This window comes from Lissotriton helveticus, chromosome 6, assembly GCF_964261635.1.
Source record: "Lissotriton helveticus chromosome 6, aLisHel1.1, whole genome shotgun sequence".
Classification (NCBI taxonomy): Eukaryota; Metazoa; Chordata; class Amphibia; order Caudata; family Salamandridae; genus Lissotriton; species Lissotriton helveticus.
In genome coordinates, this window is record NC_136067.1 from 677,128,220 (window position 1) to 677,155,949 (window position 27,730).

Here is a 27,730-nt window from a genome sequence, read left to right on the forward strand (position 1 = left end):
TCAATTCTACATATTACACAGGGCATACCTCTCGCCAGATAGAATCAACCAATACTTCCCAGGCGCCACGGCTAGCTGCCAGAGATGTGCACTTCATGGAGCGGACCTGCTACACATGCTGTGGCACTGCCCTCGGATACAAACATACTGGCGGTCGGTGCTGCTGATCCTCGAGCGCTGCACGGCCATGCTGATACCGCACACATGGGAGGCATGCCTACTGGGCCTCTACAAGAGGACTGCCCTTAATAGAGTCCCCTCCCGTTTCTGGGACCTTGGCCTCCTTACAGCCAAAAGACTGCTCACCAAGCATTGGAAGCGCACAACTCCGCCCCTAGCACAACACTGGCGCGCCTCCCTAGACAACTGGGCAAGGGCAGAAAGCATCGTCCTCCGCAATGAGGAGACAGCAGGTTTGCGGCAGTTCCCAATAGCAACTTTATGGGACGACACGCTCAGCTCCTTCCATAGGGAATGCCAATCACTGGGAGACCTCACACCTGACAGTTCCCCCAGAAGGGATGGAGCTGCAATAGATGAGGCAACCGTTGCGGACAGCGGCCTAGACGGCCCTGACCGAGACGCCCGGGCACCACCAGCAGGGGAGACTGCCACACCCTCAGATGACACCACACTCTAACGGGAGAGATGACGCCCTCCACGCTTCCCCCACATCTCACACCTCCTGCGCACGCCCCCACGCCCTCCTCGAATTAGAAAAGCAACGACAGGCACACCTGCTGACCTTCCTGAGACCCGCCCATGTCACGACGCTCCCATTGCGACACACAACACACGCCACCGAACTTGATGACCACACCCCACCCCTCCCCCTTCACTGTTTCCATGTTCCCCCTACGGAGCGAATGAGGCTGGAATGACAATGATGGGACCCCGCTATGACTTACTGAGTGACGGACAGCAACATTGCGCGCTACGCCCCGCGACCATTACCTGCATCCTTGCGATGTGGAAACATGTCGGATATGCTTTTCACTTTCCTTCTCCCCCTGAGTAATTAATGAGGGATGACCGTACAAAGTATGGTCTGAACCGCGCCTATCACGGCCTCCAACGGCACCTTGCCCTTATACCATCCCATTGGACATACACTCGCTACACGTGATGAGCCACATGCGCATGCTATGTCCCGCTGACTCGATCCCTCAAAGCCATCTCTATCCTGGCTGCGGGTTAGGGGACTGTAGGGATACAGACAACACACCCCGGTGGGGAGCGCAGAAAGGAACTGTGGTTCGCTTCATGTAATGTCTTTCTTCTTTATAGCAATGACATATAAGAATTGAGAAGTTTGTAATGTATGCTGCTGTCACTGTTATTGTTCCTTGCTGCACATTGCAATAATAACCTTTGCCTTACCCTCCTCCAGCTACGGCTCTGTATTGTTACAATATGTTGAAAAATCAATAAAAATATTCAAACAAAAAATCGGAGCTTCAGAGCCAGGCGGCCTTGTTAGTCGCTGGCTTCGCCACCCCCCCTTCAGCTCCGTCATGTTGATGTACAATGTGGGTTTGTACAAATGTTTCTTCATGTGATCCATGCATGAAGTAAGTGGGTCAATTTTACAGTCAATTACTCAGAGGCTCATTGCATATCCAGTAAAATATAGTCCACTGTGGTCCTTTCCTGCTGCTCTCATTCCCATCTGCTGTCCGAGCCAAACCAAGTCAAAAGTGAATTTTGATTGATCAGTATTCCTTTTATACATGACACACTTGGTAGTGTAACTAATAACTCCAAGAAAAGTGCGTAAGAATGGCAACAGTGATGAGCCAGTCACAGCATACGCACTCCACAGCAGTGAGTCAATGGCTAGCATCCCATCAGACCAACCGGTGAAGACAGTTCATGACCAACGAGTGTTCTAATCCCATCACCAGAAGGCACAAGGTTTCAAAAAGATAAACAGGATATGGTCAATGAAATTCAGACTTTATTCACACATAATGGGGGTATTCCTTGAAGGGGAGAGCAGATCAACCCAATCTCCTCCTCTGACAACAATTGATTATCTTTGAGTTGGTTGTTGATCTTTACCAGTCTATTGAGATTCCACCAATTTTCATCTTCCAGTTTAGCTGATGATTTGCCTACATATATCACTTAATGTGCAGAAGAGTAATTTGACAATACTTTGATAACATAGTTCAGATTCCTGATCTTGACCCAATCACCTATAACAAAGCTATTATTCTTGATTGTTTTCTTTGAGTCATGTAACAGTTTACTCTTAAATTGTTTGGACAAAACATTGCTTTTGGCTTTACCATACACATTTAAAACAAGGTAATTTGATCTGAAATTTGTAAGCCAGTTAGGAAACGCATTGGAGCGAGGTACACTCTTTTTTAATTTCACATGGTGAAAAACCTGTAGATGAATGTGGAGCATGATGATATGCCCACATTTCCTCTCGTAATAAGTTTAAAACACATACATGTTTTGTAATGGCCATTTGCACTTCTTCCACAAGAATCTTATTAATACTTTCAGCAAGACCATTATTTTTAGGTGAATGTAGAGGGGTATGTTTATGCACTATACCATTGTCATGTAGGAATTCTGCATTAAACGGGACTGTACTCCATTATCAGTAGTAATGGAAAAAGGAAGGCCCTGCTCTTTGAAAGCATTCCTTCACATTTCCATTCTACCCATTTGAAGAAGTAATCTAACAAAACTGAAGTGTATTTACAAGGAGATAACGTGTAATGGGCCCAAAAAATGCACAGCAATATGTTGCCAGGGCCACTACAGGAAACTGACCCGGTATTGCTGGGGGGAGGCCTGAACGCTGTTACACTTTTATCTAAACAGGCACAATCAATGCAAATTTTAATATTGCAGACCATAACATCCACCTAAGGCAACCAATACATTTCTCTGACCATGTATATTATTGCCGCTCTCTCCTAAGCTTGATGATTTCCAGTTGCATATCTTCTGTAGGAACAATTTTACCCCCCCCCCAGCCCCTAAAATGACATTCCATTCACAAGCCAATCCATTAATTCAATTTGAAAAATACTTGCAAATGAAGGCATTAAGAACCTTCACTAGGCCAGTCAGATGAAATGTATTTTTTGATTTCAGTTAAGAACATATCAGCATGCATGTCTCTAACCCAATCTCCTTAATTGATTGTTTCTTGTACCACATGTATGGCATCAAGCATTAATGCAACGGGGCGTGGCCGAGCCAGCCAAGATGGCGGACGTCTTTCCCTGAGGCTCCGGGTGCCGGCCAGCATAAATGGCTATCATATAGATCCCTCACATCTAAACTCAACATAATGACCAGTACCTGAATCCAGAAGATGCAACGATCGCTCCGGTGTGCCTAAAACCTTGATACATGGCACGGCAGCGCCGGGAGCACCCCTTGAGCGGTCTCTGAGACAGATCACTAAAATGGCAGGCCTGCGACAAACTGCCATGACCTGCTAAGGACCGAAGTGAGCAAATAGGTCCCAGCGCGCGACGCGGAGCCAGCGGACTCCAGGTGAGGGGACGGCGGCCCCGACCAGACGACCGAGAGTCAGGAGGGGGTCCAGCTCTGAGACGGGGCGCTGCCGCGATGGGTGAACCCCCCCTCCCACCAGGTCTCCTACCTGTGTGAAGAGTGCCTGGGGCGGCGGGAAGAACAGAGGAGGCGCGATATGTAACGCGCTACAGAAGCGGCACCCAAGGCGATGGCAAACTGAGACGACCCCTGAACCAGCAACGAGTGTCCCGGGACGGGCCTGTGCCGTCCGCGACAGAAACCGGGAGACGACAGAGGCGGCGGAGCACACCCGCGGTGCGGGACAGGAGCTCGCCGGTCTCGACAACTGAGGCAATATTGTACAGCTCAGCGGGCGGATGGTACCGGGGATGGCGCGGGATCTGCAGATCCCAGGTGAGGTGGCGGCGACCCCGACCTAGCGGCCCAGTGACGGCAAACATCCGGTGGACTACGGGGTGGGGGCCCCGTTGCGCTGAGACGAGGCGTTGCCGCGACGGGAGATCCCCTCCCTCCAAGCTTCCTCCATGCCTGAACAGTGTCAGGGGCGGCGGGAAGAACAGAGAAGACGCGCTGCGAGGCACAATGCAGGAGAGACGTCCGTGGCGCTAACAAGCTGAGGCAATCTAGAACCGGCAAAGAGTGTCCCTGGGCCTCACCTGCAAAACTCACGGCGGGAGCCAGGGGAGCAACTCGGTGGCAGCGAAGCACGTACGTAGTGCGTGCGAGGAGCTCATTGCCAGCAGTAGCAGCGCTACACGGCGAGGGAAGTGGAGGGATCCCACCCGGACACCCCAGGAAATCTAGGGCTCCACAGGGCCGATCCTGCGATTCCCAGGCCCTGTGCGCTTACCACAACACCAGAGTGGAAGGCTGGATTAGACAAGCGCGGATGAGACAGTGCGCCACTCTGTCCACACAGCACAAGACCGGACAGTATCCCGCCCTATTGACTTCGGGGAGACACAACAAAGAAAAAGCCAACAAACAACTTCAGAGCCTCATATCAGGCACAGAAAACAGGCCTAGACGGATGGTAACTCCCCATTCTCCCCATCTGCGACCTGTAGTGCGAAAGGGGGCGGAAGGAGATACAGCGACTGGTAGGCGGGAAAACAGAAGCCGAGAGGAATCCTAGTGCCCCCCATACAGAGGTGTACAAAGACGATACAGCAACCCCTCTCGTGGAGCGGTGGTGGAACCTGCCAAGGGCAGCCCCCAGACACCAATGTAAGGAGCGTCTCACCACTGGCGCAGCGGAGACACCATGAGGGACCTACCAACACTGGACACAGAACGCCCTTGTGGCGTGGGGCCGCCGCCGCGGTGCAGCCGCCCCGTCAGAAATACGAGCTCCATACTGAGCAGGAACGTCCTGGTTCACCACTACTAGCCAGACCTGCATCCGGAGCAAGGGACGGACACGGCATTGCGGTGGATATCCGTAATAGCGAGACCGAAGTTGACCGCCATCAGCTACAAGGAGCTGCGAGACGAAGCCCCCCAGCATGGGTCGCCAACGCGCGGTGGGTACAACTCACGCTTTAGAACAACAGAAGATAACACCCCAGACACCTGTAGCGACTAGTTCGCGAGAGGAACCCACTAGGGAAGACTCCATGTCCAAAAAACTAGACCAAGTCCTTGCTGCCATAGAGCACTCCAGAGTGGCGATGGAAAACAAGTTTGACACCCTGGCCACTGATCTTAACATCCTTCGAGGCGACCACAGGAAACTAACGGACAAAGAGAATCAGGGTAAGAAGACAACGCAGACAATGGAACCGCAAGTGCAGCAACACCACCACACACTAAAAGACCTGCAATCCCGGATCAAGGCTCTAGAACATAAAATGGACGATTTGGAGGGACGCTCCTGGAGGAGCAACATTCGAGTTATGAATCTGCCAGAGGGGGCGGAAGGGGCAGACCCGATCAAATACATCACAGACTGGATCAAAACATTCACGCCTGCCTAGGATCTAACCCCCTACTTCTCCATTGAACGAGCACACCGAGTCCCAGCACGAAGGCCCAAGCCAGGCCTGCCACCTCGGCCATTCCTGATGAAACTACTACATTTTCGAGACAGGGACACTATTCTCCGAGCAGCTAGAGAACACGGTCGGCTGCAAGTAGAGGACAAAGAGGATGCTCTTCCCGGACTATTCCCGAGCTGTGCAACAACAGAGGGCCACTTTCCAGGCGATAAAACGCACCCTGCGCCAAAAGAACATACAGTACGCTCATCTTTTCCCGGCCAGGCTCAAAATCATTCACGAAGGCAACACGCACTTCTTTACTGACCCGAAAGACGAAGACACCTAGATAGAACAACACACGTCGCGCCACACGAATGTCGCAAACACACAAAACGGACAAACGGCAAGACGGTAGGGACGACAGTTCCGAAGAGTCACCCTGACGCAACTCAGTGCGCGGTCCAGCCTGACCGGGACCTGCTCCCCGGACCTCACAAATCATTGCTGGACCCAGGAAGGCACTGCAGGCGGTGGCCGCCCTGGACCCCACGAGGAGGGGTTCGGACTAGGAGGAGGGCCCCCACCTGTTCAGTTCCGAAGACGAGGGCAGCGACGCACCTGCGTCCCGAGAAGGCTCCATGACGCCTCCAATAGCGACTCCTCAGACGGCTGACACATTGATATAATAGTCTGTTGAGAGTTCGGGACACAGCGGGAATGATCCATCCAAGGTTGGGCCGTGCACCGGCACAGGGCCTTCCACTCACCGAGATGTAGATCAGGGGCGGTCTGGACTCACTGCAGTGATCAAAATGAACAGAGTCACCCCAACTCCGTGAAAGTAACTAAGAACAGATGCGATGCAAGAGGGCACATCTCTGAAGTTTCTTATGACCATGCGGCCTCGCCGGCAGAAGCCGGGAAATTGAACAGCCACTACCCCACAGCAACGAACTAAAGTCTACAAATGCCAACAAGTTTGGATGTATTGCCTCGAGCAGTAGGTCCCCTACTTTGGGAATGTTCCCCGGAGTTGCAGTTTGTCCCCTTTTATATCCTAAATTTTCCAGATATCCTCGGGCGGGCGGGGAGAGAAGAGAATGGACAATATGGACTTCGTAGAGAGGGTGGGTGGTGGGGGGCTGATGGGGTGGGTCGGGTGCAAGGGAGAGCATACCTAGAGAAAGAACACAGACCGTACAGGTGACACATGACACATAAAACACCAAACACAGATTTAAAATTCGTCACACTGAACGTCAGGGGCATGCACACAGCTAATAAACGGTACTCGGTCTATGCCTATATCAAGAGGCAACAGGCCAAGGTGGCCCTCCTCCAGGAGACACATCTGACAGCACAGGAAGTAGACCGCCTTCATAAAAAATGGCAGGGCATAGTCTGTGCCAAAGCGTACTCTGCCTTCGCCAGAGGTACACTTATATGGATCAGGCCAGGGGTGCCATTTAAGGAACACACTCGACTAATAGACAGAGAAGGGAGATATGTAATCATGACAGGCCTATTGGAGGGTCAACCGATACTTATAGGATGTGTGTACGCCCCAATATGGAGCAAGACCAATACTGGGATAAACTTACCAGTGTATTGGCCCATCACACAGAGATACCATGGCTCCTGGGGGGAGACTACAATTGTGTTCTGGATTTGCACCTGGATAGGTCACATCCCCCACCAATACACTCACCAGCACACAAACAAACTGAACGCTTCCGTAGATGGATAGATCACTGGTCATTAGTGGACGCATGGAGGGCACAGAATCCAGATGCCAGGCTATACTCCTTTCACTCCATCCCTCACAACTTGCGAGTTAGGCTTGACAGATTCCTGTGTTCCACAGACCTACTACCCAAAGTACAATAAGCTGACTATATGGGAAGAATAGTATCGGATCATGACGCACACATAGTGGTCCTTAGATGGAGACCGCCTCACCCCCCAGTTCCGACATGGAAACTACCCCAGGAATGCCTCACTGATAAAGCCTTCCACCAAATTCATGGGGAATATATCCGGGAATACTTTCTACAGAATGCTGGCTCCGCCTCCTCTAGAGCAGTAGAGTGGGACGCATATATGGTTAGCGCCAGGGGACAGTGCATCCAACAGGTGGTGGGGGTATGACGAAAGCTAGAACAGGCTCTAAACGGAGCAGAGAAAACACTGGCAGATCTATCACGGAGCATGGATCAGGGGAGAGCCACACTTGCACAACTCTCAGCGGCAAAGCTCTCACATGCGGAGGCGATGAGAGACCTGCGCAAATACAACTTCTGTGCGTATGCTACCAGGGCACACAGGGAGGGCAATAGAACAGGAGCATTACTAGCCTGGGTAGTCAAACAGGATATGATGCCACATCCCACCACAGAGCTCACAGACAAACATGGGCATCTCAAAAACTCCCAACTTGACCTCTTGCACATATTCCAGGACTATTACGCAGAAGTGTACCGCGACCCAGCACTGGTGACACCGTGCGAGCTGGCACAATTCCTGGGTCCGTCGCTCATGCCCACAATCTCCCCGACAGATAGGAAAGACTTAGACGGCAAAATCACATCCTCCTACATAAAGCATGCCATTGGATCGTTGGCGAGGAAAAAAGCGCCAGGTATGCACGGATTCCCACTAGAGTACTATAGCACGTTTGCGGCCCAGATAGTGCCCCACCTGGCGTCCACATATGAAGACGCCCTGACCAGGGGTATACTACCAGAATCGTTCAGCGAATCGATGGTGGTAACATTCCCGAAACCGCATAGAGACCCGGCCGATTACACACCTGAACGCAGACTGCAAGATTTTGGGAAAGTTACTGGCTGATCGCTATAGTCAATTTCTTCGGGCCTTGGTACATCCAGACCAATGCGGCTTCGTGCCTCGACGCAACACCTCACATAACCTAAGTAGACTGTTTCATATACAAGACAGAGTAAAAGACAGATTCCCGTGAGCGGCTTGCCTGATCCTTGATCTCGAAAAGGCGTTCGATACTCTGACTTGGCCTCATCTCTTCACAGCCCTGCGGAAAATAAAGATCGGCCCCGTACTAATGGCGTATACAAAACTCTTATACAGGGGGCCTCACCTCAAGGGTGAGAGTCGGCAAACTTATTTCAGCCTCATTCCTGGTGGAGAGGGGAACCAGACAGGGGTGTCCCCTCTCCCCCTCCTCTTCGCACTGGCAGTGGAGCCCCTGGCCATACGGTTAAGACGGGAGGGGGAAAGATGGGGTATCCCGATTGCGGACACGCTGCACTGTATATCATTATACGCAGATGATCTGCTGATTTATGTGCGGGACGTAACGGGAGACCTCCCCTCGATATGGATAGCCCTACAGGAGTTCAGAGAAACCTAAATCGACAATTTACCCACTCAGACCTCACCTGGCACCGCAAGATGTACAGATAGGCACACAGATATTGAAATGGAGCGAAGCAGCCCCCAGATACCTAGGAGTGCGACTATACCATTCCCCGGAGGACCTTTACGAAGGTAACCATCGCAGAGCGCTAGCGGGCCTACGCTCAGCGGTGAGCTTCTGGAAGACACTACCCCTGGCACCCATTGGACGGGTGGCCATAGCCAAAATGATAATGGTTCCCAGAATGCTGTATCAGTTCACAAATCTTCCAGTGATCCCACATCGGTCCTTCTTCCGAGACCTGGACACGCTCCTCACAACACTGATATGTGGGGATGGCCGGCACAGAATAGCACTGCACACATTACATCTGCCCACCACATGCGGAGGTCTCGGAGCCCCGTCCTTTGAATCGTACTTTCTCGCCGTGCAACTTCAGTGGTTGTCTCACTGGACAGCCGAGAAACGCATAGGTGAAACGATTACTGAGACTGGTAGGCTGCCCCTTCCCGTCATCAGAAGAATGCTCTTACCAGGCATCAAGCCGGCCCGCACACACCCGATGCAGGTCACCATAGCCCGCAAATGCATGATGCGAATACACAGAATGTCGAAAGGGCGACCGCTATACTCCCCACTGCTTCCTTTGGTGGGCTTCCCTCGGAAGGAAGAATATTACACCGAGGGAGCCCTGCAGGTGTGGACCGACCGCGGTGTGACAGAAGTAGAAGCTCTGGTCCACGATGGGCAGCTGAAAGCATATGAGCAGCTGGTCGAATGGTACGACCTCCCACAGGGACACTTCTTAACACATAGGCAACTCTTAGATAGCGGTCATACATATTAGGAATTACGAGATGGGGAACCCCAACACACCCAGTGCTGCACACGATACTACGGATGGGGGCAGGCAGACACCTAGAGACATGGCAATACAAGGCAATCAGGGAATTAACTAATGTTTCCCTGGACTGACTGCGACAGTCATTGGAGGACGACGTGGGTCGAGTTTTCCATGACAAAGAGTGGACCCAGACGTTGGAATACCCTAAAAAGGTTTCCAGAAACGCGCGCTTCAAAAACATACAGTTTAATGTCCTGCACCGTGCTTATCTTACACCAGATAAGCTGCACCGGTACTACCCAGACACAGAATTCAAATGCCCCCGATGTCAGACACTAGAAGCGAACTTCAAGTACATGTTCCGGGACTGCCCATCCTTGCAACAATACTGGAACAAAATACACCACACACTCCAAACAATAGTACACCTGCTACACATCACCACATGGGAGACGTGCGCCTTAGGAATCTACAGGAAAAAAAGAGTCCGAAAAACTGCAGTAGCGATTCGCATCCCTAGCTATCCTTCTGGCCAAAAGAAACATAGCCATACACTGGAGAGCCCCTACAGGACCCCCGGAAGCAGCTTGGATAGGAGCAGTGAACAAGTGGGGGGCAGCGGAGGAAGAGACCTTGAGGGCGGAAGAAGTAAAAGGCACACGCAAATACCCAATCTCTAAGGAATGGGCGCAACTATTAATACAATTTAAACAAGAGACAACCACAGAGGAAGCCCCTGCGCCGACACAACTCCTGCCCTGCGACCCCACCCGACACCCCAGTCCACAAGCCCCACCAATGGGTGAGTGACGCCCCGGTGAGAGGCTAGAATAGGACAAGTAGTCAGCGCTACTGAGACTATTATCTACCTGTGCTACGGATTCCCCTTTCTCCCCCACGATGCACACAGCCCCACCCCTCAGGCCGGTAACCAGCCCACACGCCACCTGCTACAGCTACTTGCCCCCACCAGCCCATCGCACTCCCCCTTCCCTCCCTTTATCCTTTAAGGAGGAGTTTCCTCCCATGGTTTCCAGTTCAGTTCCAGTTGGCGGTTCGGAATCCGACTTATTTACATAATGTTAATGATTGCATAGTTCCCAGGCCTGTAAGATGTGCTGTTCCCTTTGGGTCAGTTACTTCATATGAATTTCTAAATGTTGCCCAACAATACATTTTAATCTATATGCTAAATTTACATTCAATATTGAACATTCAATGTGGGTACCATTGTCTTCAACTATTAGCAAAAAAAGACTAGGTAAGTAAGCCTCCGTGTAAATACATTTTCTAAAAGGGTGCTTCCTTCAGAAATAGGAAATTGGGATTACATTTCATATTCCTAACACCACACATGGGGTTGATCTACTTTGATCTTGGTGCTTTTTCACTAAATAATCATGTCTACCTGCTTAATAAGGTCTGAAAAAGCTTTAGACAATTTTTTGTAATATCCTTCGACTGTAGCAATTCCATATTGTTCTTCAGTGTTCCGACAGCGAATTATGTAGTGTAGTTGTGGTGTTGTCACTAATCCATAATCTAAGAAACCAATAGAAGAAAAGTAAAAGCATGAGACAAAAACATACACATTAATTGTAAAAAAGTAGACATTTTCATATGAATGTTGGGTTTAATTTGACTGGGTTTGTCAATATGTTAAACACTGAACTATAGGTAACATGGCTATATGAATCGCTATATATAAGTATAAGGGATTAATTCCCTTTGGATGAGGGAGATGGCTTGTGAAGGCCCCTGCTGTAGCAGGACACTCCACAATGTATTATATTAGGAAAAACTAGTTGCACCTAGCCTAAAGACTGCAGGTCTTTATCCTCGCAAGGTGGGGAGGTGCTTACGAGGTGAAATGCAAGATCTACATTGTTATAGCAATTCGAGTATCCAGCAGGCCTCGTAAAATCTACTAGCCCACTCGAAATTGCGAGTAAATGTTTATCAGGTCGAGCTATTTTTAGCACCTACTAGTCCCATCTGGCCAGAAAACTTAGGCTAGAAAGAAACAGGTTTTCTATTCATTCAGAACGTTAATGAGCAATAAAGATGACATTAAATCTTGAGTTTAGCTTGACACATTTGCTGTCTGTTCAAGGAAAGAGGTCAAATGTCAGTTTCTCTTTTAACTAATTGCTACCTGGAAAATAAGGTTTATTTTTCTCTCTCTTACTAGAGTTACAGGTTTTTGTCAGGTGAGCTGTCTGAAGATGTCAGTTATTTTTCTCTAACTGAATAACTGAAGGAAGTGGCCCGCTTAGGGTCACTTGGGTCATTCAGGACCACCTCTCAGCTTTCCATACCAAATGAAGAGTCGGTCAGACAGTAGAGAATACAAACCAAATATATATATTTTTTCAGAAACACTCGAGCGGAGCCCGGTCTGCCCAGTCTCTAAGGAGTGCTGCAGAGGGAACGGCATCAGCAAACATAGAGATACATTATGTACCATTCAGAACCAATGGAAACACGCCCATAATGGAATTTTGCGGCAGATGCAGCTAAACAAAGAAGTACAGAAGGGTAGGTTTTGATTCTGAGGCCGTGCAGACACTATCTCCTACTAAAGGTCGCTCTGTCCGTGCCTGCCACTGGACTAGTGGGAGAAGGCCTCTATCTAGTGGGCAAGGTATGAGCTAATAAGATCAGTGTATTCATCAGCAAAGCAAGGCCCAACCTCGTAGAAACGAAACCTACCACAAGCAGTTTCTCGAAAGAGCAAGGATTAGTTTCGATCATGGTGCAAAATGGCAGGCAAACATAAAATGGTACTGCGAACGCTAACATACATAGAATAATGCACAAGCAAACATAACGGAAACATTTTCATCAACAGACCGTCCTTTTTGCAGTAGTGGTACAAAAGGGGGTGGTGATGGACGGAGCATCTGAACCAATCAAACACTCCCACCCAGTCAACAGATCTGGTTTTAATCCATCACCGTTCTTTAGCCCACTCTGCCACCCCAGTTCAGACATGGCCATATGCAAATCAGTCTGACCCTGTGCCTCATGGGAACAGTTGAAGGACTGAGCTATTTAAGACCCAGCGGTGCCAGGGAACAACACCTATAACCTTCGTGGGATACCTGTTTCGGCGCACAAGTGACAGAGACACGGGAGGCTTCCTTCGGCGTCAAAGATCAGAGTTTATTACTGCAGGGAGGCAAAAGTCACTAGAAGTACAACAGCGTGTAGGTTCTACAAGTCTGCTTCAACTTGCATATGTGAGTCGCTCTCTTTTATACAGGATTTTGCCATTGCACAACATGTGAACAAAAGGTTACAACCCAGTTCCCACAATAAACTTCAAAAAGGGTCGCTTTCATGCTTTCAGAACTCCGGAACATAATCACAGTAACATTACCAGTCCCCAACTGTAAAAGCACATCTTCCCATCGTTAGGCACATTCCACTTGAGTTGTAAATGAGCAAGAGTAAAGAGACAAGAACAGCTGCTAGGAAGTCAGGCACAGATAAAGAAGAGTGTGGGGGTAATATTGAAAACATGATCATAGGATCAAAGAGCTTGATCCCAGCGCATGCACGGCTGAAACAATAGGCCGGTACGGCATGATTACCCTCAAGCTGAGCCATTTGCCTCTGCAGTGTCATTCCTCCGGTCATAAAGGAGCATGAAAGGAAAATGCGTCTTCCGTATGTCTTGGGAACTAAAAGTTCATGGTGCGGACACTTGCCTGTTCACTGACTACGTGAGGGCAAGGAACAAAATGGATGCCGTATCTAAAATGGAACCCACGGGTTCAGATGTAGAAACACGTGAATAAGGCGAACCAAGCCAGGTAGTGTAGTGAAAACGCGTACACTTACCGAGCTCGCCATTTACGGTTCATAGATACCACATTCGTCCATATTCGGCAATGCCCAAAACACCGTAACTATTTTCACGGAACCTCAGACGCTCCTTTTGCCCTCATGTAGGCAAGCACTAGTCGAAATCAGAATCGATCTCGATATTCATCAGATCGTTCAGGTGTTGCTGGAACATTATTCTATCCATCAATGCCTCTCTGGAAACAGTCGGCCTTCTTATACACGTTGTAGCACAAAGGCCACATAAGGCAGGACCACACTGTACACAAAGACAACACGTGAACAGGAACGTCACAACAACCCCTATAATCATCAGAATCTTCCAACCCCAGGTCGACATCAGGCCCCAAAACCATCCTAGAAGCGTCCAATCTCCCTCGTCCACGTGTATGGACTCCGAGATTTTGTGCAACTTGGAGATGACTTGATAAACCGTTGGAGCGTTATCAGGTATGAATATGCAGCAGCTCGAATGGATGACCTTACACACACACCTCCTCTATCTGCTAGAACAATGTCGAGAACCATACGGTTCTGTAACGTCATAAGCCTATCCGCTTGAAGCTCTGCTGTCAAATTACCAAGGGCACTTGCGGTTATGTTAGCAGTTGACTCTACTACACAGGTTAACTGTCTCAGATTTCTGCTATTAACCATAGGGCCCCAGAACGGTAGGAAACCCTTAAAGAAGTCTCCTGCTTCTTGACCGGCAGTATCTTCTTTGCTAATAACACCTCTCTCAACTCTGGCTCTGTGATAATCTGAGGCAACAGTGAAGGTCGGAGGCAAGAGATTTGCAATATAGCAGATACCCGAGAAATCATGAGGTAACCACGTATATGCTCGATCATAACATACAAAATAGGTACCCTTGGCAGTTAAGAAGACAGGGGAAGAGAGCATCGGTAGAACGTAAGTATCCACACAAGCGCTCTTCCCAAGCTGGGCTCTTGGATTTCGGCCACGACCTTGCAGACATAAGTGTCCTAGGTGAGGTACAATCCAGATTGGAGATGAGCTTTTAAGCTGCCTATCACCCACTGATATACTATACTCAGCCTCACTAAGGTACTTATAGGCCTGCACTTCCTCCTCTGGGATAAGTGAGGTATCGAAAATGTCTCTATCTAGATCAGCAATCGCCGTCGCCAGAGACTTATGGTATGGACCAGGACCAGAGCTTGCTGAGCGTGGCTCTCGGTGGGGGTAGGAATCTAGTGCACTATGGAACATGATTTGGAATGCCCGAGCTGACCCTTGGGGACTGTACGGAAGCACAAAATACGGGATACCCCTGTCCATGGTGTGTGGCATTAGTCCACACACCCAACAATTTGTAGTATTTACCACCATCTGATGCTGGTGCAGAAGTTGTACAAAAGAATTGTTTCGAAATTCCGCACGTCTGACTTGCTCATGTTGGGGCAGTATGTGGAAAGAATGTGGAGAAACAGTAGAGACGAATTTTAGATCATTAGAAGGAGAGGTAGGCAAGGCAGAAGGCAGTAATGATTGAAAACCATAATATACTCCACTCACCAGCAGCATAGAAACAGTTAGGAACAACATGAAAACCTGTAGCAAGAAACATTTTGTACGCAACACCTTATCTAATGCAGATCTTTGCGCCGGCATTTTCTCTCTTTTCGACAGCTTAGAAAATTCCATCCTCTAACGACCGTCCGCGACGTTCTTGACGCACTTCGTTCTGTGTAGCGATCATCAATTCCCAGGAGTTCCCAGAAATTGACAAAAGAAACCGACCTAGTGTCGATAACTGCTAACCAGAAGAAAGTACCCGCACGGCCCTACGGCCAACCCGGATGATAGGTTCTAGATAAATTGAACATTCAATTTATTATAAGGTTCTCGGCTGCACGAAAAAGGAAAAAGGTACACCATATAAAATGTCCACAATGTTCAGAGTTACTGCGGGATCCAAAAATACAAAATTATTTTATTAGTCTTTTGTGCGTGGGCGAAAAAAGTATCGGCTGCCCCCAGGGCGTGTCTGATCTTCAAACAGTGAATTGGATGGCAAATGAGTGTTCGATTGTTCAGACAATTGTTCAGCACTTGAAGTTTTCAAGGTAGAGGGAAAGGAAATTGTTTGAGGGGAATCAACAAGGGTGTCAGATATGGGCTGAGCTTCGCTGAACGGGACAAAGCGTTGTGGGCCGTCGGTCTCGGACGAGGAAAAACCCTTTATTATCCAAGTATCCGCCGGCAAAGGAAGCGGGACTTTCTTGGTGTGGGTGGCATGCACCCAATGCTTCCGTCCCTCCAGCCGAACCGCCGTCCTTGTTGCCAGTAGCACCTGGAAGGGTCCCACAAACCTCGGCTCAAGGTTTCGTTTTCGTCCGAAGTTACGGGTGAGGACCCAGTCCCCTGGTTGCAGCCGATGACCAGGACCCTCTGTCTGTGACGGCAGAGCCTCAAAGACCTGTTGATGAATCAAACTCAATTTAGCAGTCAGATCATGGAGATAATCAATCAGCATGGGATATTCAATTCTATCAAATTCTTTAGGTCTCGGGACTCCCCAAATATTAGCAGGACGGCCGAACACAATCTCATATGGGCTAAGCCCTACTCGAGAGTGCACAGTTGCCCTGGTCGATAAGAGAGCTAGAGGCAAAGCATCTGGCCATGATAAACCAGTTGTTGCCTGAATTTTTGCAAGTTTCAGTTTCAGGGTGCCATTGTATCCTTCCACCAAACCCGCTGACTGAGGATGATTAGCACTATGAAATTTCTGCACTATACCTAAGCCACGACACACACTCTTCATCACACTTCCCACAAACTCACTTCCGTTGTCCGACCATACAATCCGAGGCATGCCGTATCTGGGGAAATACTCTTTGAGCAGAATTTTTGCTGTGGATAGGGCAGTATTATCCTTAAGGGGGGTAAGCCTCAATCCATCTGGAGAAGGCACATACTACAACCAAAACATATTTCAAATTGTTGCATCTCTCCATATGGATGAAGTCCAACTGAATAACTTCGAAAGGGCATGTAGGAGGGGCAAAATGACCAGGTGGAGTGGGAGTGCCCTTACCGGGATTATACATCAAACACACCATACAATTCTTTTTTTTTATTTTTTTTTATTTTTTTTTAAAACCTTTATTGTGCAAAACAGTAACAAATACGGGCCCACAACCGTCAGGCCGGCCACAATACTTTTAGCACAAAAGCGAACAATACAGATTCCCAGCGGCACCAGGATAAATAGCAATAATGATGGAATAACTCCGAAAACGATTACGTGCCACCAGGAAAACAGGAGCAGTGAAGGTTAGTTTTAAAATTTTAAAGTGTAAAACATAAACAGTGAAGAATAGAGATCAAGGAGTACTGAGTCCGTATCATTACTTCACATCAGGAGCAGGTAACAGCATAGTATGGAATCAACCGTATAAGCTGGCATCCAAGACAACATGGCGGATCAAGGCAAAACAGCAAGAGCGTAAATTGAAAAGTACACGCCATGCACAGCGCCACCCACTCCCACTAACCCGTCCCTCGGACCCAGGACAGAAATAGGTAAAGAAAAGCGCAGAAAATAGAAAAGGCCCATAGAAATGAACTGTATGAAATTAAACCCCCCCCCCCACCCTACAACAATGCGGAGGCTACGGCCTACCCCCCCCCCCGCCAGCGTGTCTGTCGCCCACTAAAGAACCCGAAATATAGAGAAAAGAAAGAGAGAAATAGAAAAAGAATTCCCTAATACTGGAGGAGGGCCAAAGTCTAAATCCTAAATCACCCGAACTCCCCGGCCATTAAAACTCTCCGCTACCCACGACAACAAAATCAAAGCATCAAAACGTAAAGAAGGCAGGGAGAGACATCAGAAATCGTTTCAGCACGCGTCGAGGAAGCGTCCCGTCCCGGGCCCCCACCCGTCCCTCAGCACAGTTAACACGAAGAAGATCACTCCTAACCCTGGCCAGATTTCAAGCGTCTACCCGAATATGAACCCGGATAACACACCGCCCCAGATAGAACAAAGGGGTAAGATGGCCGCCCTCTACAAGGAGAAGGTCCTCCCGCACAAATAGTACACACCCAGGCAACAACCACGGCATTGATCCAGAATAGTGTCGCACCTAAGTCCATCCAATGCGGCATAACACAGTGACGGAAATCCACAGCATCGCCAGCCTGAGCAGCGTAGAAACCTAGTTGCATCCCCAGCTGAGCCACAAACGAGGATAGGGGTTCATCGGTCGACAGTGAAAGCTGAGGCAGGATAGGAAACAATGTAGCGTCCACGATATGGGCTGGCGGCAGTCCTGCAAAGAATCCAGTCTCAGACTGTTGCCCCAGTTGATAGTCACGCAGCAACAATGTCCCCACATCGATTCCAGGAGAGACTCGGACGATACCACAAGGGGGGACAGCTGGCGAGGCACTCTCCAGCCCCAGAACGGCTGCTTCCAACTTCGCGCCGAGCGCACAGTAGCAATCATGCCAGTCTGCCCCTAAATCGGCTAGCGCTGTGAGGATGGAGGCATGGGTAATGCCAGGCGGCCGATCTAGAAATTCGGTAGTGCAGAGTTCAGCAAAGCAGTCCGACCGCCGCTTAAAGCCATGGAGGGCGACACCGTCAGGGACAGAGACGGAGCCCATTCGTGCTGCAAAGGAGACGACCGCCATATTGTGCACCAACAAAGGGTTATCTACTCACACCATACAATTCTTAAGCACTCTCTCTGCACATTTAGTGATACCATCATTCTTCCATACAGGAGACAACAACTTGCATATGCCTTTTGCGCTTATGTGTGCTGGACCATGAGCCATTGTAACAACAGCGAGCACATATGCATCCGGTAACATCCATCTCTGCTTTTCTGACAAATCAACCCAACATCCATTTTCATCCAACTTCCCCGTGCTCTCTTTCCATTTAGTCTTTTCCGTCTCAGTGGCCTCATTCTGTATTCCCTTCACACTTTCAACTGTGTCTTCACACATACTAGTCTCCGTTGGCCATCTCACTGAACTCGTAACATACATTCGATTTGTCAGATCTTTAGCTGTCTCCTTAGCAATCTCGTCTGCAAACGCATTACCACGACCAACATCATCCGTCACTTTCCGATGCGCACTACATTTGATTATTGCCACCTGTTTAGGCAATGTAAGTGCATCTAGAAGGTCGTTCACAAGCTGACCATGCTGAATCTTCGTGCCATGCGACGTTAAGAATCCTCTTTCTCTCCACAATCGCCCAAAACTGTGCGCCACACCAAAAGCATACTGGCTGTCGGTAAACACATTCACCCGTTTTCCTCTGGACAACACACACGCTCTTGTCAAGGCGATCAGCTCAGCAGCCTGAGCCGAATTCTGACTCAATCTTGCAGTTTCTACAACCGTACTCAATGTCACTACAGCATACGCAGTCGTCACATCACCATTCGGCAACTTAAAACAGGAACCATCCACATACAAAGTACCATCGGGATCTACCAATGGAGTATCTTTCAGGTCAATACGACCCTTTGTTTCCTCCTCAGTTCTCAGATAACAGTCATGTGGTGCTTCACCACTTGACTCCATGTTGATCGGCAACAATGTTGCTGGGTTCAACACATTACATCGTTTGATGCGTATGTGACTAGCCAGTAACGTCAACTCATACCCAGACAACCTTGCGCTCGTCAAATGTTGAGTTTTCGTTCGGTTCAAGAGAGTGTCAACTGCATGCGGAACCATCACCGTAAGCATATTATCCATGACCAGACCTGCGGACTGTCGAATGGACGCCGCGGCTGCCGCTGTTGCTCTTAAGCAACTCGGCAAAGCTCTGGCTACTGGGTCTAAGGTCGAAGAAAAATATGCGCATGGGCGCTGTTTGTCACCAAATTGTTGCGCCAGAACACTCAACGCACAACCATCCCTCTCGTGAACGTACAGTGTAAACGGCTTACTGTAATCAGGAGTACCTAACACAGGAGCCGAACACAACGCATCACGTAATTCAGAGAAACTTTTCTGACACTCTTCAGTCCATGGCAAAGGAGTCGGAACATCCTTGCACGTGAGGGCTAACAATGGTTTCGCCAATAGTGAAAAATTTGGGATCCATTGTCTGCAGTATGACGTAATACCTAGAAAGGCACGTACATCTCTCTGAGTTTTAGGCACAGTCATTCGAGAAATCGCTGCAATTCTCTCTGGGGTCAACCTTCTCCCTTCTTTTGATAATAAGTGACCTAAGTAGGTTACTTCTTGGCAACAATATTGCAGTTTGGAAGGTGACACCTTGTGATGTAAGTCATGTAGGTAGCGCAATAGTGATACTGTAGCCGTTTTGCAAAGAGCCTCCGTATCAGCTGCCACTAATAGGTCGTCAACGTATTGAATCAAAGCCGCACCCATCGGTAACACAAATGCATCCAGTTGGCTTTTGAGTGCCTGGCTATAGATCGACGGACTTTCACAATAGCCTTGTGGTGCGCGTTTTAGTCTGAAACTGCGACCACCTAATGAAAATCCGAATAGGTCTCTGCTTTCCTCAGCGATCGGGATACTAAAGAAAGCATTCTTTAGGTCGATCACCGTGAACCAGGAGGCAGAAGCTGGAATCAGGGTCAGCAAAGCCGTGATATCAGGGACCACGGGGAATTGTGGAATCACGATTTTATTCACCTCTCTCAAATCGATTATGAAACGGTACACAGGAGGTTTAGATGGATCAGTGCGTTTTAAAATCGGTAGTACAGGACTATTACACACATTTCCTCGAGTTTCTTCAACGACATCCTTTTTGATCAGATCGTGTACAATCGCTAATAGCGCTCGTTCTCCCTCAATGGAGATACGATACTGTGGTATACGTGGCAGTCGCACATTTGGTTTCAGCTTGATCATATAAGGTGGGATGTCCAAGAGACCCACGTCATTGGGACCTGTGGCCCATAGAGACGCAGGAAGGGAGCTCAATTCCGGTGGGAGTTTATCGATCGACAAGTACATAGGAGAGATTACTCTCCGACCTAATGTAAGCTCCACTCCTTCAGGGGAGCAATACAAAGTCGCATATAACCGTTTTAACAAATCCAAGCCCAAAAGATTCTCACCACAACCAGTAGATAGAATCAATGGAGCCTCCAGCTCACGAGGGCCAATCGTAAGTGGCAAAGGGCTGGAAACAGGATTGCTAACAGGGGCGCCAGAGAATCCAACGGAAACATTTGTTAAGCCAGACAAACGTGCGCCAGGGAGTTTCGAATGCATGATGGAACTTTTCGTCGCACCAGTGTCTAACAGAAAAGGCTCAACTACGCCAGAAGTAGCTACTGCGACGTAAGGCCCACTCTGATCAACCGGAACTGATACTACTCCCTCTCTTTGTCGGTGGCTGTCCTAGTAATGATCGTTTGCAACAGTCTCATGTTCAACGTAGTAATCGTCCACATGATATTGTGTAGATCTAACTGACCCCGCATTTCGCTGGTCAAAACAATTATTCGTATCTGGTGAATTCTGGGGGTGATCATTCTGGTTGTGAATAGTACCGCGGCCTCTACCTCGAGATGCCTGCTGAGGACCACCACGGCTTCCTCGTGGCGATACACCATTAAGACAGTCACGCAAAGCGGGACAGTCGTATTTTATGTGACCTTCCCTTCTACAATACGCACACTGATTATACCCAAGTGTAGATCTATAGTCAAAGGAGTCAGAACGTGGCTGTGTTCTGGAGGACTGTGATTGTGGTCTATATTGTTGTTGCGACTCATTTTGATTCGAACGTGGAGGATACGCTTGTTGCAACAAAACCTTCGTTTTGAGCTCTTTCGTTTTCTTATCTACGCGATCACTTTCTTCTTTCTCCCTATTCTCATAATATTGAGCCGTTGCTAATATTTGTGCAGTGGTTGAGACAGCCCATGCACTTTCTGAATTTTTCAATTTGTTGCATAGTTCTGGCAACAAATTTAATACGAATTTATCGACAAATAAACGTTGGCCTCCCTCAGTGCCCATATCCTGACCGCTATGATCGACAAATGTCTCTTCGAACCTAGTGAAGAAATCAGAGACACTCTCGTCTTTCTTTTGCTTACAAGCTGATAATTTATCCCAGTTTACTCTCATCGCCGGCATAAGCGTTTTCATGAGCGTAATTATTCTCTGGGGCAGGTCTGAAATTACCTGCTCAGGCTTAGCCCCACCAACTTGTCGACCATCAGCCGCTATTATTGTAGCCCAATCACCGCCTAACTCATTCGCATGATTTTCCTGATGAATTTTTGCCCAAACTGGCTGTGGTACAACATTACCGAACAGCATGTCGATGTCGGCAAGGTTCATAATGGTCGCATCTACCAATTGAGACAACTCCTTGTAGTAACCCGCCGGATTCTTGCGTGGATCAGGCAAGGACTGTTTGACTTGTAGGAATTCTGATCGCTTCCATGGGAGGTGTATCCAAACTCTTTGGAAATGTGGAGGGATCGGAGGGGCAGCACCAGGATCACCTGGCATCCATACTGGCGGAACTTCTCTCATAGGATACTGACCAGGAGCCGCTTTCCAATTCTCATAGTCGTCATCAAACGACACTCGAGAAGGCACTGTTGACCTATGGGCTAACAATCGCTCTAAGGCACGTCGTACATCTCCACCTACAATCATACCATTCGAAAATTGACTCTGAAGTTCAATCATATCGGGCGGTACGGTATCTAAATCATCATTATACCATTTCTCCCTCAAAAAGTTACACATTTCTTCGAACACGAATCTCTGTGTAGGCTCATTAAACTGAGAAAACGTGTCGAAGACCACTCGTGGAGGGTAATTAACAGGATGTCTTATCCACCTATGTGCCATTGTCACTAACGTCTCTCTCTCCCTTCCACCAGGGATTTGACTTTGTCTCTGAGAAGTTTTAGAAACGCTGGGCGGCAGTATCGATCCAGATAGTGGTGAATAGAGCGTAGCAACAGTATTAGGGATACGGGTACGAACAGAAGGAGAAGTAGGAAAAAGAACAGGAGCGACAATATTAGAAGTGAACGTAGGAACAGTAGAGACAGACGAAACAGTCGAAGCAGCAGAAACTAGCGGCTGAGGGGGTACAGGCAAAGGTGCAGTAGGAATAGGAACAGGTGGTGGGACAAACGTAGGATTAACAACGGGCTGACCAGCAGCCGCCGTAACAACAGGAGGGACAACAGGAGGAACGACAGGTGGGACTACTGGAGGAACTACAGGAGCTGTAGCACCCTGTGCATAAGGAGGTGGCGATTTCATCAAATACGCTAACAGGGGATCCTCCTTTGAATCCTCTTCTTTCTTATCAAGACTAGCTGGTAAGACCGGATAACATTTGTCTATCCTCATGTGATGTAGTCTAGTGGAAACTTCTATTTCTTTCTCTTCTTTATCTCGCTGACATTGTTGTACAACTTGCATGATCGGAACGAAACCTTCTCTTCGATCCTTTTTAAGCTGTTTGATTTCTTTCTGCTTGGCCTCTTTACGCCATAACCGAAAAGAATCAAACATAGCTGGCCTAGCTTTCTTTTTAAATAATTTAGCTTCAAGATTATCTAAAATCGCAAGTTCAAAACTTCCATGCGGTGGCCAACTAAGGACACCATCTTTTCTCGTGTAACGGACCCAATATTTATTATAAATAATAGGACCCACACCATGTCGACTATAGAGCTCATATATCGGAGTTCCAACTGGAGGTATCGGACACGAGTCCTCCAACCGGGAATCCTTGTTGCAACATTTAAGAAAACCAAGAAATCCACTATGGCTAGGCATCGTGCACACTAACCTAGTATCAAACTTCAAGGGTTACCGAAACACTAATTCTTCGTGAAAAACAAAACCCTCGGTTTTTGGCAATTGCAATTGTCAAATAACAACTAAGGACCAACAACTAAGAACCACAAATGCAATGGAACCATGCATACAACAAAGCTTAAAAAGCTCGACAACAACTAAGGACTGGGAGCGACCCACAAATACTTAACTGAGAACTTCAATGGCGTCACCAGGAAGGCCCGTCTATCGTCTCGCTTGTACGGAAGGTCTACGCCGGGCGTCGAAAACAGGTCGACAGTCAGGGCATCGGTCCGTCGCAGCCGTCAGGAGGCGGGAATCTTCGCGGGAAAAATCTTCGGACCACTTATTTCGACAACAGGATCGATGAAGCGGGGTGCACCTTTTCCTCGGAGATTTCACACGAAGTTCCTCACAATCGTCAGGCTTTGGACCGGTACCGCCGGTGTCGCCCCGAGTTGGGCGCCAACTGAAGGACTGAGCTATTTAAGACCCAGCGGTGCCAGGGAACAACACCTATAACCTTCGTGGGATACCTGTTTCGGCGCACAAGTGACAGAGACACGGGAGGCTTCCTTCGGCGTCAAAGATCAGAGTTTATTACTGCAGGGAGGCAAAAGTCACTAGAAGTACAACAGCGTGTAGGTTCTACAAGTCTGCTTCAACTTGCATATGTGAGTCGCTCTCTTTTATACAGGATTTTGCCATTGCACAACATGTGAACAAAAGGTTACAACCCAGTTCCCACAATAAACTTCAAAAAGGGTCGCTTTCATGCTTTCAGAACTCCGGAACATAATCACAGTAACATTACCAGTCCCCAACTGTAAAAGCACATCTTCCCATCGTTAGGCACATTCCACTTGAGTTGTAAATGAGCAAGAGTAAAGAGACCAGAACAGCTGCTAGGAAGTCAGGCACAGATAAAGAAAAGAGTGTGGGGGTAATATTGAAAACATGATCATAGGATCAAAGAGCTTGATCCCAGCGCATGCACGGCTGAAACAATAGGCCGGTACGGCATGATTACCCTCAAGCTGAGCCATTTGCCTCTGCAGTGTCATTCCTCCGGTCATAAAGGAGCATGAAAGGAAAATGCGTCTTCCGTATGTCTTGGGAACTAAAAGTTCATGGTGCGGACACTTGCCTGTTCACTGACTACGTGAGGGCAAGGAACAAAATGGATGCCGTATCTAAAATGGAACCCACGGGTTCAGATGTAGAAACACGTGAATAAGGCGAACCAAGCCAGGTAGTGTAGTGAAAACGCGTACACTTACCGAGCTCGCCATTTACGGTTCATAGATACCACATTCGTCCATATTCGGCAATGCCCAAAACACCGTAACGATTTTCACGGAACCTCACAGTCCAGCCCGAACTGCCAAGCCATGCCTTCCCTGGACCGGAAACAAGCTTCCGAGGACCGGTTTCTGGCATTTCAGCCGTCTTCAGCCCGGCTTGCTTGAATCCAGTGGCAAAGTGAGCGAGGGACTCACGTCTGAGCATACCCTGCCAACTTATGGCGAACAAAGAGGTACAAAAGGGTGTGGTGATGGACGGAGTATCTGAACCAATCTAACACTCACACCCAGTCAACAGATCTGGGTTCAATCCATCACCGTTCTTTAGCCCACTCTGCCACCCCAGTTCAGACATGGCCATATACAAATCAGTCTGATCTGTTGACTGGGTGTGAGTGTTTGATTGGTTCAGATGCTCCGTCTATCACCACCCCCTTTTGTACCACTTTGTTCGCCATAAGTTGGCAGGGTATGCTCAGACGTGAGTCCCTTGCTCACTTTGCCACTGGATTCAAGCCAGCCGGGCTGAAGACGGCTGAAATGCCAGAAACCGGTCCTCGGAAGCTAGTTTCCGGTCCAGGGAAGGCATGGCTTGGCAGTTTGGGCTGGACTTTTCCCATGAGGCACAGGGTCAGACTGATTTGCAGATGGCCATGTCTGAACTGGGGTGGCAGAGTGGGCTAAAGAACGGTGATGGATTAAACCCAGATCTGTTGACTAGGTGTGAGTGTTTGATTGGTTCAGATGCTCCGTCCATCACCACCCCCTTTTGTACCAATTTATGTAGTGATCAAAGAAAATAGAACATGTTCGTGGACATTTTCTGTTTGGAGTGAGGATATTGACACAATAGGAGCAACAAGCTGGGAGACATTGTATGCAGAGGCAACAAGTGAAGAAGATACCGGCAATCACAGCCAAGAAAGTTAAGATATTCCAACACCAGGATGTTCGTGTGTTCCAAAACCATCCCAACAGTGTCCAAGTACCTACTTCTTGGTGTATTACAGACGATATTCTATGTAATTTTTGTATAGCTGAATAAACATTGGGAGCATGATCAGGTATGTAAACACAACAGCCTATGACGCAACAGGCCCCTCCCCGGTCTGCAAGTATAACATCTAGCACCATCCTGTTCTACAAAGTGACTAATCTCGTAGCCTGGAGTTCTGCAGTGACATTTGTCATTATCCCAGCTGTTGTATTGATAACTGCTTCAACTACTCTTGTTAACTGACTAACTTAAAGATTATTAGCCATGGGGCCCCAAAAAGGTAGTAGGCCCTTCACAGCGTCTCCAAATTGCTGTGCGGTGGGGTCCGTCCGATCTATATTCTCTATGTCAACAACCTTTTTTACTCGGGTCAGGTAAGTACTTCTACGTTGCAGCTGATGAGTTTTGTGATAATTAGACGGTGTAACATATACAGAGGGGAAAAAGGAAAGAGATAACATGTGCCTGCCCATTCCCTCTGGAGCCAGACGTGAGCTTGTGACCCACAGACGTAATAGACATTATGGGGTAGGATCAAAGGCGGACTATTAGCCGTATTTGGTTTGTAGGTGAAATTCCATTTACTATCCTCCACCTTTATCTCCCTAGTCCCCTAGACACAAAACCCAGCTGTCTTATTAACTACTGGCACAGTTATCATTGGTAATATTTTGAGCTTGGAAGGATTGAAAGTACTCAGAGGTGTTAAACCATTGGAAATCAGCCATTTCCATTCGAAACTAGGCATTATCCTTTACTTTACAGTACGTTTTCAAACATGACTTTGAGGACACTGTGCCTAGAGTCCCTTGTCCTGCCGGTCCTATAGAGGTAAATCCTTGGTAGAAGCGCAAATATTCATTCGCATTGTGAGAATCAGTGGATGTTCTATCCAAAGTAGAACGTTGAAATTGGAAGTACACCAGCCGAAATAGTTCATACCAACCCTCGCAGCTACCAATATATGACAGTGGCATAGACAACGAAACTGGGGCTCATGTAAAGCGCTCCAATACCCGGTGTCTCAGGTCTAGTTTGCGCTATATAAAACAAAAACAAGAAAAATTACAACAGAGTGTCGCTTTTATGAGTGACCGAAGGGAGCAACCCACAAACCCAACAATTAGTAGTATTGGACACATTATGAGCATGATGCAACATGTGTATGAAGATATCTGTGTAGGACTGCCTATGTACTTCTTTGTGTGGGGCTAGAGTACCAAAAATGTGTTCAGGGGGAGTGGGAGTATTACCTACTAAGGAATGCACAGGAGATTTCTCCTCTAGAAACCAAGATATTTCAAATATTGTTGCTGTTGCAATCACAACAATTAGTATGCAGACCATATTATTCTTTGTTGACCAACCCCATATTGAACGCGCTGGTGCAAATGGATGTTCCTCATCATCAATAGCCTGACCAAAGGGATGCATAAGTAAGCAAGTAGAGAAATCCCACAAAAAAGATTGTGCAACAAAAATTATAGCAAGGGTAAGTGTTCCCAGTGTCCGTAAGAGCCTCACTGGTACAGGCTCCAATTGTTCATCATTATGTTGGCGCTCGTGAGCACCAGCGGTGGAGCTTGCTCTGCCCTAAGCTCTTGATGTATCCCACGTAGATCAGGACAATGTACTCCTTGAGAGAGTACATTCAAGCTATCCCTCCCAATGTCAAAACATTGCACCAATCTTACATCACCCTAAACTAATCCTGTTGGTACTACAGCAAAGTACACCCTGTCTAATCGGACGTCTTCTTTTTTGCATTATTCCCCAGTCTGGGTCGCAAGCTGTACCTGAAAAGAGTAGTGAAAAGAGGCTCCTGGATAGCTTGTATCTCCTTTGGAACTGCTGCATCATTTACGGCATCCGTTTTGGTCCAGATCAGCTTGGCGTCACTGAAGGGGACAAACTGAGGCACCGTCTCACACTCAGAGTCCCCTACTCCATCTTTGATCCATTGGTCGTGAGGCAAAGGCAGGGGCACCCTCTTGCAATGGGAGGCATGAA

At 48.2% G+C, this 27,730-nt stretch overlaps 1 protein-coding gene across 5 annotated transcripts in view; it reads right to left on the bottom strand.

Moving 5' to 3' along the window:
* PGM3 (phosphoglucomutase 3) overlaps positions 1 to 27,730 on the bottom strand; it is a 292,467-nt gene that overhangs the window by 127,483 nt on the left and 137,254 nt on the right. For all 5 annotated transcript variants that reach the window (XM_078648137.1, XM_078648134.1, XM_078648136.1 and 2 more), the window contains exon 5: positions 11,154 to 11,287. In XM_078648137.1, the coding sequence (XP_078504263.1) occupies positions 11,154 to 11,287 (134 nt within the window). The remainder of the gene's footprint in view (positions 1 to 11,153; positions 11,288 to 27,730) is intronic.